This window comes from Galeopterus variegatus, unplaced genomic scaffold (genome assembly GCF_000696425.1).
Source record: "Galeopterus variegatus unplaced genomic scaffold, G_variegatus-3.0.2 Scaffold3126, whole genome shotgun sequence".
Taxonomy (NCBI): Eukaryota; Metazoa; Chordata; class Mammalia; order Dermoptera; family Cynocephalidae; genus Galeopterus; species Galeopterus variegatus.
In genome coordinates this window covers 39,504-60,376 of record NW_007729237.1, presented here as the reverse complement: position 1 = coordinate 60,376, position 20,873 = coordinate 39,504, and the positions used below count along the sequence as shown (strand labels likewise).

Here is a 20,873-nt window from a genome sequence, read left to right as displayed (position 1 = left end):
AAGTCATTTCCAACCACCCTGCGATTTTCCTTGGCTCCCAAGAGCTTCACTCGCTGATCATTCTGTTTGCCAAGATTCTAGAATCAACCATTTAAATCTGAAACATTTTCCATCTAATTATCAGATGAATGCTAATGCAGGGGAAGCATTGTAAATGCTCATTTTTTGATTTTTTCTTTCATCAGACTGAATGACTTTTGATTTCTGGGGAAAGATTTCAAAACCACATTTAGTTAACTCTTTCTAGAAAACAGAGCTGGACAGGAAAAGAATAACCCAAAAGACTAGACACAGTGAGATGCCATTGAGAGATGACTGTTCCTAAAAGGACTGACCATCATGCTGTTTCATTCAATAATGATTGGCCATTGAACTTAAAAAAAAATTGTATTCAGCTGAATCAAACTGTTAGCAGAGGATGGAAAAGTATCTGTGAACAAGTAGGCAGAGAAGAAAGGACTAATGTGATGGGACGCAAGTCGGAACGGCAATTATATGGAGAGAAAGAATACTGAGAGGGAAGCCCGTAGACACTGGGAAGCCATCATCCTGAGGCTAGAGGCCGAGAGGGAGGAAACGGGGTGGGAAAGGAAGTTCCTCAGTTGCACCCTGATGCTAACTGGCACCCTGTTCGAAGAGAATGGCTGCCACCCAGAACTGCTCAAATGTGGACACCATCCTTTCTGCCCTGGCACACAGCTTCCCAACAGCTTGGCACCAGGGAAGGATTTCAACTTTCACTTTTATAGGCCTCAACAAAATACCATTACGTGCTTGAACCCCTGCCTAATATCAGATCTGAATATTCCACTTAAAATGCAGCAAGGCAGTTGTCATAAAATTCTCAGCATCTTTTGCAACCATCATCTAGTGGCTTTCTGCCCAGTCTCTTGCAGTTGTGTTTTTAAAATGCTCTAAGTAAATGAGCTAATATAATTTGAGTAAAATCCAGAAGCTAAAAGATATTTAAAGAAAAAGGTGGCCTGTGGTTCCTGTAGGTGCTCCGAGCACAGACCTCAGGGGCTGGATAGCAGGGGCTCAGCTCCCCTGCTGCCTCCACCCCTCCCCGCTGATACTCATGGCCTTGGGCTAGCTCTACTGCAAGGTCCACAGCTCTCCCAGGAGACAACAGTGACCAGCAACACACACACAGCCTCTGACCAGCCTGTGACCAGCCTCTAAAATGAAAGGCTCTGCTTCTGCCCACAAGCCCTCTGACCTGTATTTAAAATGTTTTTATTTTTTATTTTGGAACTCTGACTTTCATAAAAAGCTGGGCTCACTGCCCAGAAGAACAGGAAGTTTACTCACCAGGAAGCCATGGAAACAAAGCATAAAAAGAAGGTTGACATTTCTCCATCAGCAAAGTTAAGTCTCAGACATTACTGAGAGTGACACACCGTGATGCCCAACACTGCTCCTCCTGCAAAAGTATCCTGTACCCGCGGTTCCTGACCTAGGGATTGCTAATGGCCTACTCGAGGGCATGAAATTCAGTAAAGCTCTCTTTAGCTCCTCAGGTTTTTCCCCTGCCTGAGACAGCTGAGTAATTAATGCTGGCACGTGTAACTCTCTCTAGAAGGATCTATCCATTACAAAGGTGGTGTGACATTGGAGGCTCAAGGAAGCCTTCCCGTCCAGTATTCCAGGTCTGTGTCCTTAGCTGTGGGGTATGGGTGGAAGCAGATGATAAAGCAAGTGAAAAAAATAAAGACAAACAGAAAAAGAGCTACGCCTGGGATAGATACTTGAAGCTACCCAAAACCTTGACTTTCATCTTTGTACTTAAATTCCTCTAAATATTATAAGGCCTCATTGGAAAGAACCATATACTTCCCATTATATATGTGTGTGTGTACATGTGTGTGTATTTAAATATATATTTATATACAAAATCATAACGTATAATTACTTATATATAATTTTTTCTTTTTATTATTTTTTCTCTCCTACATTTTTTAAGAGCAGAGATTGCAAGCTGGTTCTCACTGGTTGAATCCTACCTGTGTCTAAAACAATAGATGTGTGTTTGCCCTATGCAGAATTCTCAGTTCTAATTAGCTGCCAACATTAAAAAAAAATTAGAAAATGTCATATAAACACCTGGAGTTTTGGCTTCTCTAGAAGAACGAAGATCTGGCTACATGAGGCCTGCACTTGTGCAAGGAAATAATCAACTGGCCCTGAGTAGCAGTGGCTACCGCCTTCAGACAGGATTTGAGGACAGCTGCTCACCCCAGTCTCTACCACTCCCTATTGTCTCATCAACCCTGAGGCCAGCTGTTAGTTGCCATTTATTTATATCAGCTGTGACTTATTTCACTCATCTGTGCTCCCAAGGCATCCAACCTTAGAGCCCCTGCTGGTAAGGACTTGCCACCAACATCCACTTTAACCAAACATTGGTATAACAAAATAATTTGAACGACTTTCTGTTTTACATCCTTTGGAATTCATTCTATCTGGATATGACCTTTGTGTTTCTTTGGGAACAAGAGAAGGAAAACAAGATTATCAGAATCCCATTAGTGTCAATATTTTAGTAACATTTCAGTGTCTGTACACACGTGTGTGTGCATGTGTATTTGTTTATGGTGAGGAAATTCTAGGGAATCCTAATTAGTCTGAAGAAGTGAAAGATTCGAAAAGGAATCAACCAGTTACACAGACCGAAGAGGCTCTTATATGGATCCCTCCAACAGCCAAAACGCAGGGTGATTACAGAAGTTGTGCTTGGAACATAAGGTAGGTGCTTAGAAAAAAGAATGTTCATTAAAATGTGAGATGTCTGGTAAGAAAAGAGAAGGGATAGAAGGAGAATAGATAGAGAGAAGCAAGAAGGAACAGAAAAAGGAGGGAGAAAGAAGACAGATGAATCTGGGACAGAAAGCAAACACAGGTAAAGTAACTAAAGACAAAGAGGCTGGCCTTTCCTAAAGATCTGGAGCAAAAATAAAAAAAATCCCAAACAAAGGAATATTTGTTTAAGCTGGTTTCTTAGAACAAAATTAGAAACCTTTTGCTTTCCGTAGGAGAAGAAAAAAAATCAGATGCCGGCACGATAGCTAATTACACTCAAACCACCTCCCCCAGAAAAGGCAAAAATGACTTCCTCCTTTTTGGAGGAGCACAAGCTCTTCTTTGTCAGAAAGATCCTGTGCTCCAAACCTGCCTGTCTCCCCAGTAATGCACAAACCAATTTCTTATGCAGAAATCAACCTTGCACTTATTTATGGGATATTTCCAATTTCCATTCTCTAAATGATAACAGACGTAGAACATCGACAGCTTCTAAGGAAAGAGATTACACAATATTTATGCTTTTAAATAAAAAGATGATTAACATTTAAATTACTTTTTGCCTTTCAATGGTGTGACCACCAAAATCTGGCCCTTCCTCAAGTTACGCTTTATAAAGGAAGTGTTTTCAGTAATTTTGTTGGTATCCTCACCTCGAATTTCTGCCTGAGCTCCATGTTTCCTTCTTCGTCCCCTTCTGGAATGGGTACGTTGTAGTACTCACCTTCCTCTTGGTTAAGCAACTTGTACCTTTCAGAGACACAGGAGAGGAGAGTTAACGGCACTGTGCTGGCACCACCCCAAGTCCAGCAGCTCTTCTCCTTAAACCTCTAGACCAGCTGTTCCGTGAAATGCATCTTATGGAAAGTCTACAGGCACAATATTAGACATTCAACTGACATTTTATTTTTATTTTATCTTATTTTATTTTTTCCTGACCGGTAAGGAGATCGCAACCCTCGGCATGGTGTTGTCTGTGCCATGCTCAGCCAGCAAGCACACCAGCCATCTCTATATAGGATCCGAACCCACAGCCTTGGCGCTACCAGTGCCGCACTCTCCCGAGTGAGCCATGGGGCCGGCCCTTCAACTGACATTTTAGAGACTTACGTGGACTTGTTTTCAGAACCTCTAAATGGCTTAATATTTTGGGACATACTTAATTTCAGGGGCTTGCTTACCAACCACTGGCTGGCATCTTCATTAGCTCTGAAACTCCAAAAGAAAGCGATCCCATGAAGTCATTCCTTGTTGTTCGATCCCAGTCCCAGATTTCTACAGACAGTCGACGGTCTTTGTCTGAAGGTTTTAATTTGCTACGAAACACACACACACACACACACACAAGGTTATCTTGATCATGGTTTCTTGGGAGACACCACATGCTCATGATCTGAGCCTGAGGCAGAGAAACAGTATGTTCAATTCTTTTCCTGTGCCAACGAAGTATCAGCCCCTTTCTCTGGCAACTAAAGCTCTAGACTAGGGGTTGGCAAACTACCACTCGTGGGCCAAATCTGGCCCACTACTTGTTTTTATAAATAAAGTTTTATTAGAATGTAGCCACAGCCATTTGTTTACTTATTATCTATGGCTGCTTTGGCACTAAAACTTCAGAGCTGTGTAGGTGCAACAGAGACCGTATGACCCACAAGTCTAAAACATACACTATCTGGCCCTTTACAGAGCAAAGCTCTGTTTACAATAGAAGGCTACCTTTCTGTCTGCCCACAGACAAACTGCTTCCTGGGTATTCGTCTACAAGGAGGACCACTTGCGTGTGCTCAGCTGCTTTCTTACTCCTGACTTATTTATTCCCTCCTTAGTTCTTCCCCTTCCACCATCTCTATCTCTGAAGTCCTGGCAATCCTTCAAGGCCCACTTTAAATGTCACCTTTCCAGAATGTCTTCCCGAGTTGAAAGTGAGAATATTCTTCCGATTTCAGTGGCAACAACACTTCCTATATTACTCAGTTATTGTTTTAAAAATTGTTAAATTCTCTCCTTACACCCTTCCCCAACCCTCAAAAGAACCTAAGTCCATCAAGAAGTGGGACACACCTTACATGTTCTTATATCATTTGTAACACCTTAAACAAAATTTTTTGTACAGAATAGGTGATGATAATAATTTGGGGCCTTCAATATGCAACTATCGATAAACTGAGTTACTATCCATCAAATACAGGTGGTAACAGGTACCTCCCTACCAGCAGACTGAGAAGGTCACAGGAATGAAGACACGTTTAAAGACATTTATAATGAACCTCCCTTGTTATCTCTAACAATGAGGTGGGCAGTTCCATGGTTTATAGGGAGGGAATTTGATCGAGAAGAGATCACTTACAATGTAAAGGATTCATTCCACTGGGGGTTTAGCGTGGAGCGAATGGTTTTGGTTTTCTGTTTGCTTTCATTCTTGGGATCAGGAATAAGTTTCAGCTTCACATAAGGATCTGAAAGTCCATTTGGATCCATAGGGATTAGATTTTTTGCATCTCGTACTGTGAAGAGAGAAGGAAGCAAATGTTACAAAAAGAGAACTGACCATATTGCCTAGTGTTCTGTCAATACCAAGCTGAATAAAAGAGACATCAAGAAGGTGTTTAAGGGGAGGGAATGTGAGAGTGAAATACCTCTGACACTCAATACGGGAAAAGCTACCCGCCACCATCACTGGCGGAGGTAATGGGCATTGTGTGGGCCCTTGTGGTTGGGCTTGAGACTCAGCACCAGCCTGGACCAACAGCATCAGTGACATCCAGGCACCCATTAGAAATTCAGAAACCACCCCAAACCTGTTGAAACAGAATCCACATTTTAACATGATTCCCAGGTGATGTTTACAGCTCTCCAGGAGAAATGGTGCCCCTCCTCCATCTAAGCAACCAACTCAACCTGGTCCACGGTGCTGCCCGTTGCACTTGAGCTCCTAGAAGGTGTCATCTCTTTTCTTTGTAAAGGCCAGTGGTTTCCAACCCTGGCTGTACATTGGAATCACTTGGGGAGGGGGGCTAAAAATTCCAATGCTCAGAATTACATTAGAATACCTGAGGGTGTATGGCCCAAGTACTGGCTTTTAAAAGCTCCCCAGGTGATTCTATTGTGCAGCAGGGGCAAGAGCCACTGGTATACAGTTGTGGTTCAGCATTGTTACCCCGTGTGTAGGTCCATGGACCAGCAGCACCTATATCACCTGGGAACTCATTAGACATGCAGAATCTCAGGCCCCACCTCAAAATTACTAACTCAGAATCCTCACCTTAACAGACACCAGCAATACACCTCTACCTGGGATCAGGCTCTCTAGCCCAGTGGTTCTCACACTGGTGCCTGGACTAGCAGAATCGGCATCACTACCTGAATCAGAACTCTGGGGCTGGGATCTAGTGAGCCATTACCAAGCCTCCAGGTGATGTATGTAAAGGTTGGAGAACCACAGAGCTAGCCAATCAGCACAGGTGATCAGCACAGTTTGATCATTAAGAATGACAGAAGAAATTTAGAAGGTGCCAGGGTTGGCAGTGGGCAGGGATATAGGAGGGGATGGAAAAATGATAAAGATGTTGGGTCTTTGGACACAAATGAGGGGGTGCAGCCCTAAGAGAAGACAAGCGTTGTCATATTAGTCTGTGGACCCACTGTGTGTTGACTCCTGACAGCCAATACCCTTACATCCTCCTTACCTGGCAGTTAAGGTCATATTCCAATGGTCTGAGAGGGGGCATGGTGGCTCAGGTGTGCTAGCCACAGAAGCCAACCAAGCACAAGTTCCTCATACTCCATTTGTGCCTTCCAAGTATCTCTTCCCATAAGACAATATCTAACCTCAGCCAGCTGGGGGCGTGGACAGAACATAAATAAACAATCACAGGCTCTGCAGCTCAGCAGAGCAACTTTCAAATCCTGCCTCTTCACCGTGTAACCCTGAGCATTCTGAGGGTTAAAGTCCCTGACCCTCTGTATCTTCATCTAAAAAACTGGGGCATAATTCTCATGGTATAGGATTGTTGGGTGGATTTAATAAAATCATGCATATAAAATACCTTACATAGTTGGGGGCTTGGAAAATAAAACAAACAAAAAACATGATGTGAGTGCACACTATGCCTCAGGCATGATGTTTTAGACTCATCTGACTGATCATTTTGAAGTCTCCAGTGAGGTTGGAGGTCCCCAGGGGACTTGGCCACTTGAGACCTCACCAAGCTAATGCAGAAGGTTTTAATGCAATGCAGAAGGTCTAGCTTCCAAAATATTAACGCCGAGCATCACAAAAAGATGAAAAATTTGGCCATAAAAATGGAGCTTTCCTGTGAGGAATGAAAAGGAGCCAAAAGTGTCCCTCCGATTAAACACCAGAATGAGAATCAGACACTTTCTAAAGGCAGAAAATGCCCTGGAATATCTAACACTGAAGGCTGCAGAAGGCGACATCCCAGATAAACTAATGAAGAACCTTATCAAGGCCACCAGGAGTTCCCAGGCTGCCTCCTGCCAGCTGTAGAATTATTACGGGTGCTGGCTGTTACATCTTCAATTTATAGTCCTGACAGCCAGCACACACCAAATCATTTAAGGATGATGTCTTCTTAATGGTGATAAGTTAAAATCTTGATGGGATTTAAAGCTGTGGGCTTCCTACTGAGTGAAATACTATCATTTCAGCTGACAGTGAAAAGAGGTATCAATTCCAAATGTCACTGAAGCAGACAGAGGGTCCAAATTTCACTTTCTTATTGCAGCGGAGAACAGCCTACCTGACGTGGGGACTCATCGTGGACTAAGACACCTGAATCAGGATTACAAGCAACTAACTTGGGGCCCCATCTGCTTAAAATGTGGGCTCTGGGTCCAGGATGCCTGTGTTCAAATTCTGGAAACATCACTTCATGGTTGTGGGCAAGATATTTCAATTCCCTGTGCCTCGGTTTCCTCATCTGGAAGACTGTAGCTCCCTCATATGTCAAGATTATATAGATTCATACATGTAAAAGGCTTAGAGCAGTGATAGGTATACAGTAAGAGCCCAATAATGATCATCATTCTTGTTAATACAAGTTACTGGCAGAGAACAAAATCCGAAAGCCTTAGATGTTCAGAAACTGGACTGGCACCTTATGAATTGGCAAGCAAATGCCGTGGGAACAGTATGATGTGGAAATTTTCTAACGTGGTTGCAACTGTGTGTTTTCAACATGTCTTAAAATAAGATGCAGTGCTGGAGGGATTGGCTGTAGGGAAGTTGGAAGGGGGAAGCCAGGAAACAGAAAAGAGCAAAATTAAAGAGGGGATGTGGAGGAGAAGTAGGGCTAGAGACAAGAGAAACAAGGGAAAGATGTAATCAAGATGTGGGATCAAGGGCGGTGGGCATGATGGCCCAACACAGGTGGGCAGCAGTTCTCAACCTCAGCTGCAAATACCTGGGATGTTTTAGTCCAATACTAATGCTGGGCATCACCCCCGGGAAATCAGATTTACTTGGTTCTGGATTGAGACCTGGGCAGCAGGATCTTTCAAGCTCCCCAGATGAGTCTCATGTGAAGCCAGGGACAGGTACTGTTAATGCAGTTGTTCCCAAACTGTGGTCCCTGGACTAGCATCATTGGCATCATTTGAGGACCGTGACAATTATTTACATTTTTCTTTAAATTGGCTCACTTTTTAACATCCAACATTTAAAAAGGAAAGATATCACTACAGTAAATGAAAAACCAAGATTGCCTGCCATAAAGAGAAAGTATCATAAAAGTAAACACAATAACAATCTTTGATTCATTTCTAGCTGGACACAGTTGCTTGAGGCCTGGTGTCTCTTAGACAAAGGGGGAAATTAACAAGTGCTGGAGTGTTAAGGATATTGTAGCCCCAGATAGAGTCTTCCTCTCTGTTACAACCCAGGAAAATTGAAAAGGGAATAATTTTCTCACCATGTAATTTAATGCATTTTAATGTTTGTTCAGTACCTTTAGAAATCATCTCAAATGCTCCCAAAAGTCATTCCCACTGATGGCCCTGTTCCACACGTGGAAAGATCAGTTGTAGGGAATGTCAATTCTGAGGTTATTAAGGATGTGGAATAATCCACAGTCTAAGTGCAACAGTAGGTCCAAGAAGAACAGACACAGCACAGGTTCCAAGGCTCATTTCTTGTCTTGCTTTTTATAAGAAATAAATTGTTTTGACATACAGAATTAAGACAGAGAAGAAAATAATACCCCTTTGATAAATAAACAAGATTTTAAAAGATCTGTCATGCCAACTCAGGTTCCAAAAGGTAGATAAACACAGCAGTACAGAAGTGACACATTTCTCTTGCTCATTCAGATGCAGAAGCATAGCTGCGTTCCCAGGGGCTGCACACATGGCCCCGGAGCCCCACTGTGGAAACACAGTAACAATGTTCTCCCTTCGCATCTCATTAGCAGTTCTGCAGCCTTTATGAGAAGGAGACATCTGCTGAAGAAATACATCTGTGCCATGGTACTGGCCATTTCAGAATGGAAAGTGTTCTGCAATTCCACAACCTTAACAGAAATAGAGAATACTAATTATATTCCCATCTTTTAGCTTGAGATGGCTGCTCTGAAATGATCAGCTGTTGAGTCCAGCACTGAGGAAAAACCAACCCAGGTTAGAAGGTTATATAACTTCCTGATAATGCAAGGTGTCATTTCTGGATAAAACCCATTCAAATAAGATTATGAAGATTGAGAACTACCTACCCAGAGATACCTGATATGGGTGGCTAGGCAATTCCAGGACATGTGAGTTTTGAATAAATGTTTAGGAATGAGGTGGGTATATAAACACGCAGAGGACTGGGCAGCCTTAGCCAGACTGGGGAATCTAAGCCACAGGTGCCCCAGGGTAGATGAACAATGCAGACTTAGCAGTGACACCAGTGATTTTGCCAAGGGCCTGCTGATGGGGAAAAGTAGAGGTGTGAACCCAGGCAGGCAGGCAACTGCCATGCTTTCTCTGGGAGAAGCTAGTTATACCCAGGAAGACGTACAGTCAAGTGAGTGTTAAATGTGCATCCAAGGATGGTCAGGAGCAGGTCAAGGCACTTTGTTCAAAAAGTGTTGCAGATGGGGGCTGACTGCTCAGGAGCAGCCTGACTTAGAGGCTCAAATCCCTGCTCTGCCATTTATTAGCTGTACGATTCTGAGTAATTTATCCAACTTCAGTTTGTTCATCTGTAAAATAGGGACAATAACAGTACATATCATAGGATTGTTGTGCAAATTAAATGAGTTAATATACATAAGGCATTTAGAACAGAATCTGGAACAAAGGAAGTGTTGTGGAAGCATTTTTTATTATTACTGACAGTACTATTGGAAAAGAGTTTTCTCTCTTTATCATCATTATTACCACCATCTTCCAGTCCTCCTCTCTGTCCTTGGAAGCAGGGCTTTTTCCTTGGTGTAAAGAAACTAAGTACAGCAAACCCCTGAACTTGGGTTTGAACTGTATGGATCCACTTATATGTGAATTTTTTTTGGAAAACATTTTAAGTAGCCTATCTAATAGTAGGCTATTAGTAGCTAAGTAGTTAACTACTACTTAAGTGTGGGTGCCCCTAATCCCCTGCTTTGTTCAAGGGTCAACTATATATTAAAGAAGCAGTTCGTATAGTCCTGGAATGTCCAGACCCCAGGGTTAGCCTAGATCTAAACAGTCAGCTCCTAGTTCTTCCAAAATACTTTGGGATTAAAAATGAATTCAATGCAAGTTTTGATCCAGAGAATGATTTAGACGGTTTCTTAATCTGGAAAATATATGGTAGCATAAATTATAAAGTGTAATGATAAACACCCATAAGCTCACCACATAACACAAAAGATATATCTGGCCAACACTGCTGAACCTACCTAGAGTGATTCCCCCACCTGGAGCCTGGATTCCACCACCCCGCCTTCCCTGGAGATTTTTAACCTGACTTTGAGGATGCTATAGGGCCTTCTGGATGAGTGCAGGTCAAAGCAAGGGCTCACAGAGGCTCTGAAGGATTCATTCATGGGCAAATAAAAGTTTTGTTGAGGATGCAGCTATATCCCTATTGCCTGCAGACAGGACATGTCAGCAATGACCCATAGTGACCCTGCCCATCAAAGCATTCATATCTATATGGGGACATTGTTTGGTGATGCACAAAAGCCAAGTGTCTCCAAATTTAAGGACAACATGGCCCTTCAAATGATCTGTTTTGCTTCAGAAAATAATTCCCAACTTTTACTGCTTCTCTCCCTGTCTAAGAGCACCCTTGTTCTCAGCTTCTGCTTAAAAGCCAACAAGGACAAAGGCTCAAAACAGGGACTTACTGCAGAAGTCAGGATTGTTCTGTATGTGCTGACCTGGTGACGCCCTCCCACCTCCACCCCTGCCCAACAGCAAAAGCAAGAGAAAACAAAATTCTAGACTCCTATCCCACATCATGCATAAGCAGAAATTGTGTTCTCTGACACTGAAGGTAAAACAAAATGATGAAACTCTTCTTTGTTTGAAGTTACCAACAGCAAAAGGAATGTGAATTTAAAAATAGTTGGGAGGGTGTCAGACAAGTGCAAAAAACTAGCAGGGTTTACTGTCCATGGTGGAAGGAACCTGATGTGGTCTGACATCAGGTAAGAGTGACAGGGGCTACCCAAATCCATGAGCCACCTCTTTGAGGAGCAAAAAAGTGACTTCAAATTCAGAGAATTAGTTATTGGGATAATTATTAGACATCCATAATGTTCTTTCAAAGAATTTTAGAGCCATAAGTTAATTTCTTATAAAAATATGATGATATTTGAATAGAAATTTAATGCCAGAGAAATTTGATGGAATATCTTATTTCTAAGTGATCTGCCTTCAGAGCTTAGGCAGAGATGGTCTCATGGGTGCACGTGCGCACGTGAGTGTGTGTGACACAGAGAGAGAGTCTTTCACTTCTCCACTGCTGCTTCTGACCATGTGGCATTGAGGTTATAGCCAGATCCCTGATCCTCATGATCCCTGAAGATCATGAACATGGTGGTGATGGTAAGGGACAGCATTTCTGGAGAGATCATTGTGTGGCAGGTACTGTTTTAAGCTCTTTATAATAACGAGATAGATGCTATTATCAAGCCCACTTGCAGATGGGGCCCTCAGGCAAGAGAGAGGTAAAATAACCTGCTCACTACATGAAGCTCATGAGTGTCCAAGCCAGGGTGAACTTGTGTGACCATATAAGACTCAGATTTTGCTTGTTATTGTATAAAAATGACTTAAACAAGACAAAGTCCCAGAGAAGAGGTGGTGTAGTTGGCCTCAGTGAGGAGGTGATGGAGGGAAAGTGTGCCCAGGAGAAGGAAGGGAAGAGACCAAACCCCCTTCCACTGGAAGGATGGGGGACAGCAGAACACAGAGGGATAGTGAACGCTCAGTGCTGAGGTTGATTGAGCCCAGGGCGTGGCTAGAGGGTGATGGGAAGGGAGGCGAAGCGTACATAACGGCGTTTCTACAGAGGTGCTGTGAACTCAGCAAAGGGGGCTGCAGCACCTGAGTTACAGGTATGACTGTAGTATCTTCCAGGGTGCAATTCTAAAACCACTAAAGCACTTAGCACATTGGGGGGTTCTGGTCCTTAATACCAGCTGGAACGTGCTGACACCTGCCTAAGAACCAACAGGCTAGTGACTGAATCAAGTAAGGCCATGATGTGACTGAGATGCAGGGTCCAAGAGTACTCAGTCCATGACACCAAAGAGGCCACAGGGGAAGATTCTGCCTGTTCAGGCTCAGGAATGGTGTTGTATGAGCTCTCTCAATGCTGCAGAGACCAATTCTAGGACAAATGGAAAGCACAGAGAGAAAAGAAGACTGCAATGGATGATGCACAGATTTCTAAGACCACAAAACAAATACGGAAATCAGGGAAAATGACATTCCACAAAATAGTATGAATGTATCTAAATCCATGTTCATTTCCCCATAATAATGCTCAAAATACCAATTGTGTATACACCACAAGAGGCCTGTTGGGTGGGTGGGTTGTATTTTTTTCAGTCAACAAGCATTCTCTACCTTTATGCAGAAGAAATAACATAAGTGGCATGGGGGAAAGATTTAGCTTCTTAAAAAGTTTGACCTCCACCAACTTAATGTCTGTTGGCTGAGGCGTGCCTCACCACCACTAAATGGAGTATGTTGAAGAACGTCCTGCCTCAGCTGAGATCCTGGGACATATCTCCAGCTTTGGCCTGCCTTCTGCAGACAGGATGGCATGAATAATAATCTTAATAACAGGTACTATATTAGTTTTCTGTGGCTGCTGTAACTTATTACCACAACTCCCTGGTTTAAAACAACAGAAATGTATTTTCTCACAGTTCTGGAAGCCACAAGTCCAACATCACTATCAGTAGGGCAATGCTCCATCAAGGAGGGTCTGGGGAGAATCTTTTCCTTGCCTCGTCCAGCTCCTGGTGGCTGCAGGCACTGCCCGGTGTCTGGCCACATCGCTCTACTCTCTGCTCTGTCTCCACACCACTTTCTCCTCTGTGTGTGTAATTTCTCCGTCTGCCTCTCTCTTATAAGGTGACTGCATTTAGGGCCCACCCAGGTAAATCTGGATAATCTCCCCATCTCAAGATCCTTAACTTTATCATATCTGCAAAGACCCTTTTTCAGATAAGGTCACATTTACAGATTCCAGGGATTTGGATCTTCTATCTGTGGGTGGTCATTACTCAGCCTGCTACAGGTACCCCTAAGGAATTTCTTTTTGGGGTGATGAAAATGATCTAGAATTAGACAGTGGTGATGATAGCACAATCTTGTGAATATACTGAAAACCACTAAATTGTATATGTTAAAAAGGTGGATCTTACGGTGTGTGAGTTATAAAAAAAAAAAAATGACAAAAAAAGCATAATGCATTTATTGACAGATTTCCATGTGCCTTACTACACCGGCTCACCTAGTCCTCATAGCTCTCCTGTGGAATAATGACTTGGATGCTCATTTTCCAGATGAAGGAACTGAGGCACAGAAATGTTAAGTTCTTGTCAGGAGACACAGCGTCTCTCCCCAACCCCAGCTCAGGACCCCACCTGTGCTTTAGCACAAGATCAGAGTTCAAGAGATCAAAGCAGAAGGAAACAGAAGGAAGTGGAGACTAGGGGTCCTGAGCTGGGTTTGGGGAGGGAGGGGTGTCTCCTGCCTTAGCAGAGCCTTCGTCTCTCGTGTGGCCTTCTGCTTGCTTCTTGGGCACTCCTGCACGAACCTGATTCACAGTCTCCTCCCTGGGGTGTCTGATCTGGCCACAACCCACTGCAACTGGCCAACCCACACCTCAGCCCCCACCTGGGGACCCAGTGCCAACAGTGAGCCTAATAAGACATAGGTGGGGTGTTCTTATGCAATAGCTGCTTTGGGAATAGGAAACTTAAAGGAATGTGTCTCCCCCCGTAGCACTGGGACACAAAAAGGCTTACCTGTTAGAGGACAGCCTGGCATGCGCAAGGCCCCTCTGCTTCCTAGTTAATCCAGCTGCGTTTTTCAGAACTAAGGGTTTGTCCTGCTGATAAAGTTACCCTGCTAATAGCCTCGCTGCTCAGCTCAGGAGTATCTCAAGCGGCTGATGAGCTGGATCAGGTAGGAAAAGGACAAACCCTCCCCACATCAGCCCAGACAGAACCCTGCTGAGGCTCAGCCACAGCCCAGAGTTCTCGTGTTTCCTGCAGCTCACATTTTCCTGGATGCGCTACTGGGAAGAACACACTGTTCTCGATATCTGTTTGCATCCTTACTTGAGGCCTTTTCTGATGATGCTGCAAAGGAGAAACTGTGTCTAAGAAGCTGCCAGTTCCCTCCTGTCGCTACAAGTCAGTTCTGCACCAGGAGCCAAGAACCAGAACTCCTCAGCTAGTGTTGAAAGGGAAACTGGTGGAGTGACAGCTTGCTTCTGGAACAGGATTTACCCAGGGCCCTTCCCACGTGATGCTTTGGGGGCGCTCACAAGCTGTCTAGCAAGAAGGCAAAGTTCCAGGTTTAGGAGCTCTGGCTTGAAGACTCTCAAACCACACAGGGAAAAAAGCCCCGGCAAGAGTGGAGCATGGTACAGGTGGTGGTGGGCAGGTTGGTACAGGACCCTGTGGAGGACCTGAAAGGGGCCTAGGCAGGCTTTCTGGCATAAGAAGGTAACTGATTCCTGGAGCAGTCAACAATGAAGAGTTGACAGGGGAGGTGAGGGCTGGTCATGGATGGCAGCCCCGGTACTGCCCCTCATCAAACTGATTCAATAAAGCTGTTGGGCCAGAAGCAAAAAAAATCACATTCTTCTCTCACTCCAAATGAGAACAGAGAGATTTTCCATCTTGAGTAGCACTCAGTTACAGTATTCTTGAGGCTCCCAATATGAAAAAAAGGCCAATAACCTGTGCTTCCCACCATTTACTTGAACATTTCTGAGTGTTAGGGATGCTGCGTCCTCTGGTCCCCCTTCACCCAGCACGGGTGGTACAACTCAGGAGCTGGCATCATTGCTGATGGGTTGGTTAATTATGTTGAATATTTAGCCACATCCAATCTATTCCATTTAGTACTTATATAACCCAAAAGACCCTTCCATACCAACTGGGCCAGTCTCTTTGGTACTATTTATTTTAAAACTCTACTGCCCAGTACCTCACCTTGCTATGCATTCGGTAACTGCTCAATGCATGACTCTCCACACCACCCTTGCCTGGTGCTTCTGGGTTCCTGCTGCCCCATCTCTGAGGAGGCACCACCTACAGCAAACCCCTCCATCCATCTCAGTGCTACCAGCCCTTCCCTTGACCCAAGACCCATCTCCCCTGACCTTCCACTCTCCTGCCAGCCTGGCCCTACAGACCAACAGCAACTTGAGGGAAGAGGTTGCACTTCTTCCTAGCTGGGTGTCTCTCAGGGCAAGGCAATACCCCTGGATGCTCAATGGACTCCTCCTGATTGACAAAACACTCGGGCAGACAGGAAAGCTTGAAAACTTCTCTTTTGATTGCAGTACATCAAGCATCCATTTGGAGGGATTCTAGGACAAGGAAAATCCTAACAGGCCTTTTCCAAGGAGAATAAAGCCAGTCTAAAAGGAGGCACGCACTTTTTTGAAAATGTTAAATGCTTTGAAGAAAGTGTCTCTGGGCCCACAAAGACTAAAGGACGTACGACATATCCCCAGCTTTCAGGACAAATATATCAGAAAGGGCCATGTGCTCTTGGGAAATCATTACCATACAGAACTTCTCTAAATTTCAGGAAATAAAATGCAAAAGTGTCATCAACGATGAATAATTTCTGAATGGGTAACAATAGACTGAAATTCTGTGTACAGACTGAATCTTGGTGCTGTCTGGTTTATGTTATTTGTTCTAATTATGCTGTATCGAGTCTGCTGATACCATCTGTGTTTATGAAACTCCACAGAATTTCTGATTCGATTTCTTCCATGTTAATAAATAATGACCTATAAATTTTGTGGTATTTGTTTCCTTACTGCCAGAGACAAAGGCAAGAAGAATGAGATACACTAAAGATACACCTGCTCAGCTGCTCCCTCCCTCTACGCATAACCCATACACAAATCTGGATTCTGGTACATAAATAATCTCACAATTAGAACGTCCTGTTTCATTGGTGAGACTCACTGCTTGGTGATAAGAATGAATTTCTGTCCCAGTAAATCCAGGGGCCATTCACGTACCAGAAAACAAGAGTCAGCAACTCCTCAATCAAAGTCCTGCTGGAATAAAACTTACAAGAGAGAATTTAGAGAAGTATGGTGTGAGATGAGAAAGAGCAACATTTAGTCCTTGAGAAAAGATCATAAAGATTTCACTGCTTTTCCTCTTACAAGTAGTGGGAAATAAAATTTTCTATTAAAGTTCTGAAAAGCTGATGTTCCGAAAGGAAATGGAAGCTGGTTGTGAGAGAAATAATATTTTCCAGGTTACAAGAAACTAAAATGATTCTGTATGAACAACATAGGAAGATATTTATATTAAGAGAGAAATATGGGGCCGGCCCAGTGGCGCACTAGAGAGTGCGCCGCTTGGGAGCGCGGCAGCGCTCCCACCGAGGGTTCGGATCCCATGTGGAGACCGGTTCCCACTCACTGGCTAAGTGCGGTGCAGGCGCAACACCGAGGGTTGCGATCCCGTTACCGGTCAGTAAAAAAGACAAAAAGGAAAAAAAAAAAAAAAGAGAGAGAAATATGTATTTTTTGACTATAAGGAGTAATGGATATACTCATAGCACAAAAATTTAAATACATAAAAGTATAAAGAAGAAAATTAAAATCACCTATATTTCCACCATAAGAGAAAAATTGTTGGCGTATTGGTGTATTTACTACCAGTCTCTTCCCCCTGCATTTATATATTGAAAGTTTTACTTCCATAGAATTCATATCATATTATGAATAGTTTTAGATCCTGCCTTTTTAAGAAAGTATGCTTTGAAAACATTTTTCATGACTAACATCCCATTTTATGGCTACATTATCATTTATTTAATCAATTCTGTATTTGGGGGCATCTACCTAGTTTATTTTTTTTTTATTTTTTTTATTTTATTTATTTATTTATTTATTTTTTTGTCTTTTGTCTTTTTCCGTGTCCGGCAACGGATTGCAACCCTCAGTGTTGCCCCCGTACCGGACCGGGGACCGGCAACGGGATTGCAACCCTCGGTGTTGCCCCCGTGCCTCGCTCAGCCAGTGAGCGGGAACCAGTCTGTATGTGGGATCCGAACCCTCGGGCAAGAGCGCCGCCACGCTTCCCAAGCGGTGCACTTATACAGTGCGCCACCGGGCCGGCCCCATCTACCTAGTTTAAAATTCTATAGTTAAAATTCTACATAGTTTAAAATAAGGGCCGACCCTGTGGCTCACTCAGGAGAGTGCGGCGCTGGGAGCGCAGCGGCGCTCCCGCCACGGGTTCGGATCCTATATAGGGATGGCCGGTGCGCTCACTGGCTGAGCATGGTCACAAAAAAGGACAAAAAATAAATAAAATAAAATCCTTTATAAGTAACATAGCAACTGATCATCTTCATGCATAAATATTCATCTATAATTATGATTTTGTTTTCCTTAGGAAAGGCTCTCAAAAGTACATTAAAGGGTACAAAACTATTCAAGACTCTTGACATACATTGCCAAGTTACTCCCCCAAAAGGTGTACCAAAGTCCTACCAAAATCATGTCAAGCGTGTGGTGAGAAAAGTATAGAACAACATTGTAATTTTGGCTTCCTTAATTTTTTTTTTTTTTTTTTTTTTTTTGGTGGCTGGCTGAACCCTGGACCTTGGTGTTATTAGCATTGATTATTTTTGAAGTTTAGCTTTCTTTTTCCATAGGGTTATTTGGCCATTTGTATTTCTATTTCTTTTACTTATTCCTCTTTCAAGTTTCCTACAGGGTGGTAAATACTTTTCGTGCTGAGTCAGAAGAGTTATTTACATATGAATGACAACAGCCCTTCATGATATCTGCTGTAAAGCTTAGATTTCATTCACCTGCTTCTAGAACACAGAAGCTTAACTTTTTATGCAATTAAATCTGTCAAACATTTCCTTTTATTTCTTCCATTTCTTTCAGGCTTAGAAAATCCTTGCCTTTTCCGAGATTAGCTGAATATTCACTTATGTTTTCTTTTCATTATTTTGTTTCTTTTTTATATTTAATTTTTAAATCCATTTGAAATTTATTTTGGTGTACACTTTGAGGCAAGATCTAATTTATTTTTTCTTCCAAATATTTAGTCAACTTTCTCCACATATATGTAATGAGCTGTAGTTTTTCCAATGGTCTGTGTGGCTTCTGTTAGTTTATATTCAGGGCCATCTATTTTCTCACATTCAAGTTTCTGTTAATTCTTGCAACAAGCCTGCACTTTCAGTTGTTGTAGATTTCTAACACGTTTTAAAACATAGTGGTACAAGTACCCACACACCCTTCTCCATCCAGGTGCATACAGTTAGTTTCATGACTCTGCAATTTCATGTCAGCTGCTTTTTTTCTGTTCTCCTGGTAAATCTCTGTCCATCCTTTGTTCTTAGTGTTTATGGATCATTTAATTTAGGTGTAAATCTCTTTAATAGAATGTAGCTAAATTTTTTAAAAATCCCAGTCTGAAAACTGTGGGCAGTTTAACCTGCTACTTACTCTCAAAACATGTAACCACATGGTATTCAGCTCTTTATACATATTAACTAACCTCGGTAATAACCCTACCAGGTGTCCACATTTTAGAGATGGGAAAGCTGAGGCTTGGAGAGATTAAGTAGAACGTACAACAAGGTTACCAAACTAGAGAGGGGAGGGGCTGGGAACATGGCAGGCCAATTCTAGCACGTTCTTAAACCCCTTTGTGTAAGGGCCACCTCTGTCGTGTGTGGCTTCACATCTGTTTTCATCTTCTGCCTCCTACTTATTTGCTTTGTGTTCAGTCTTTTGATACACTGTGTTGTGTTTGCATTTATCTTTTCCAAAAGTTTAGAAAGCATAAATATTGTTTTAATTCTGCTGGTGACCATCTTAATGATTCACTCCAAAACTTTTTTTATCCTGCATTCCTGTGGTTGTAAGAAGGAATCAAACAGGAAAGAAGGAAATAGTAAAACAGCATCTTCTGACCCCCTCCACCTGGCCTATGAGGATGAATGGCACATGCTGTGTTTATCTTCTTATCACCTCCTGCTACATTTCCCATTTCTGTTACTATAAAAACATTAGGAGTTTGGGATCCCTAATTATTATTATAATTTTTATATGATTTGCATTTTTTCAATAACTGTTTCTCACATTAGCATGTGCAACTGATTTTAATGCTTCTTCTCCACCCTTCTATGTTATGATTTCCCCATTCCTGAACTTTCCATTTTACTTCGTCTTGCAGTCCTCTTTAGCTTGCCTTTAAATAAATTTTCCAAGACAGGCATGTGGGTGATGTATGTTTTGAGCCCTTGCATATCTGAGAATATGTCATAAATGGCGACTTGGCTGAGTGGAAGATTTGGGAGCAATGAACTTTGTTTCTCCAATTTCTGTTATAAAACCTTGTTGTAATCCCACGTTCACTGAGCAGTGTTCTGAATCCCCTGAAGCCTGTCTACAGGGAGAGAAAACACTGCCCAAATGGATTTCTGCTATATGTGGTCTATAGGACAGCATTTTACATGGCACACCGATAAAATGGGTTCATTATAATTTGCCTTCTCTGGTATCTCGACTACACCAGAGAAACTGCTCTGATCAAGTCAACAGGCACATGGACAATTTTACTCCTCTCTGTAAATTTAATAAACTGGCATCCTGATGTATCGCTAAGTAAGGACTATACTGGAATTGGTCTCCAGGGGCCTGGCCATCCGGGGATGGTAACAAGGTAGACCTGGGGGCCTTCAACGTGGAAAGCCAGAATGAGCTGCACTCCCTGCCCTGCCGTTAGATGCTCCTACCTTTTCTGATGTGTGTCCTGTTTTGGTTAATGGACAGTTCCAGTTTCAATAACTTCCCTCCAACACTGTCCCAAACATACAGACACTTTTTGTTTTTGTTTTAAGTAAATCCATCCTACTGCAAGGCTGTGGAATATACTATAAAGCAAATGTACTTCACAAAGCCTTGCAGTTTCAAATATTGACCTTGTAGAGGACTGGAAATTTTCCTCAGGCTACAAAGTCTCTGGTGTAAGATAAAGATTTGTGGCACAGCAAGGTTGCTGGCTCAAGGACAGACTAGTTACTGATTGTTATGTAAAGATACTGAGAAATTGCTGTAAGATCACTTAATTGTCTAATGGAATGTCATCTGACTTGTTTCACTGAGAGTTACCAGCCTATATTGTTAAACTATAATTCCACCTATGTTCTCTTCCTGTAACTCCCTGGTCTGGAAAATAAATGCAGGAAGAGAACCCCAATTCAGGGTGAATTTCCCAAGAAAGGGATGCCTCTCGCTTGAGGGTTCTGGGGTAGGTTAACCACTTTGGGGTCTCTCACTGAGAAATTGCTGTAAGATCACTTAATTGTCTAATGGATCACTTAATTGTCTAATGGAT

At 42.7% G+C, this 20,873-nt stretch overlaps 1 protein-coding gene across 1 annotated transcript in view; it reads right to left on the bottom strand.

Annotated features, from left to right (window-relative positions):
- PRKCA (protein kinase C, alpha) overlaps positions 1 to 20,873 on the bottom strand; it is a gene marked incomplete at its 5' end in the record, with an annotated part of 124,659 nt that overhangs the window by 83,221 nt on the left and 20,565 nt on the right. The window contains 3 exons of the mRNA XM_008584013.1: positions 3,453 to 3,549; positions 3,981 to 4,115; positions 5,147 to 5,303. Coding sequence (XP_008582235.1) covers positions 3,453 to 3,549; positions 3,981 to 4,115; positions 5,147 to 5,303 — 389 coding nt within the window. The remainder of the gene's footprint in view (positions 1 to 3,452; positions 3,550 to 3,980; positions 4,116 to 5,146; positions 5,304 to 20,873) is intronic.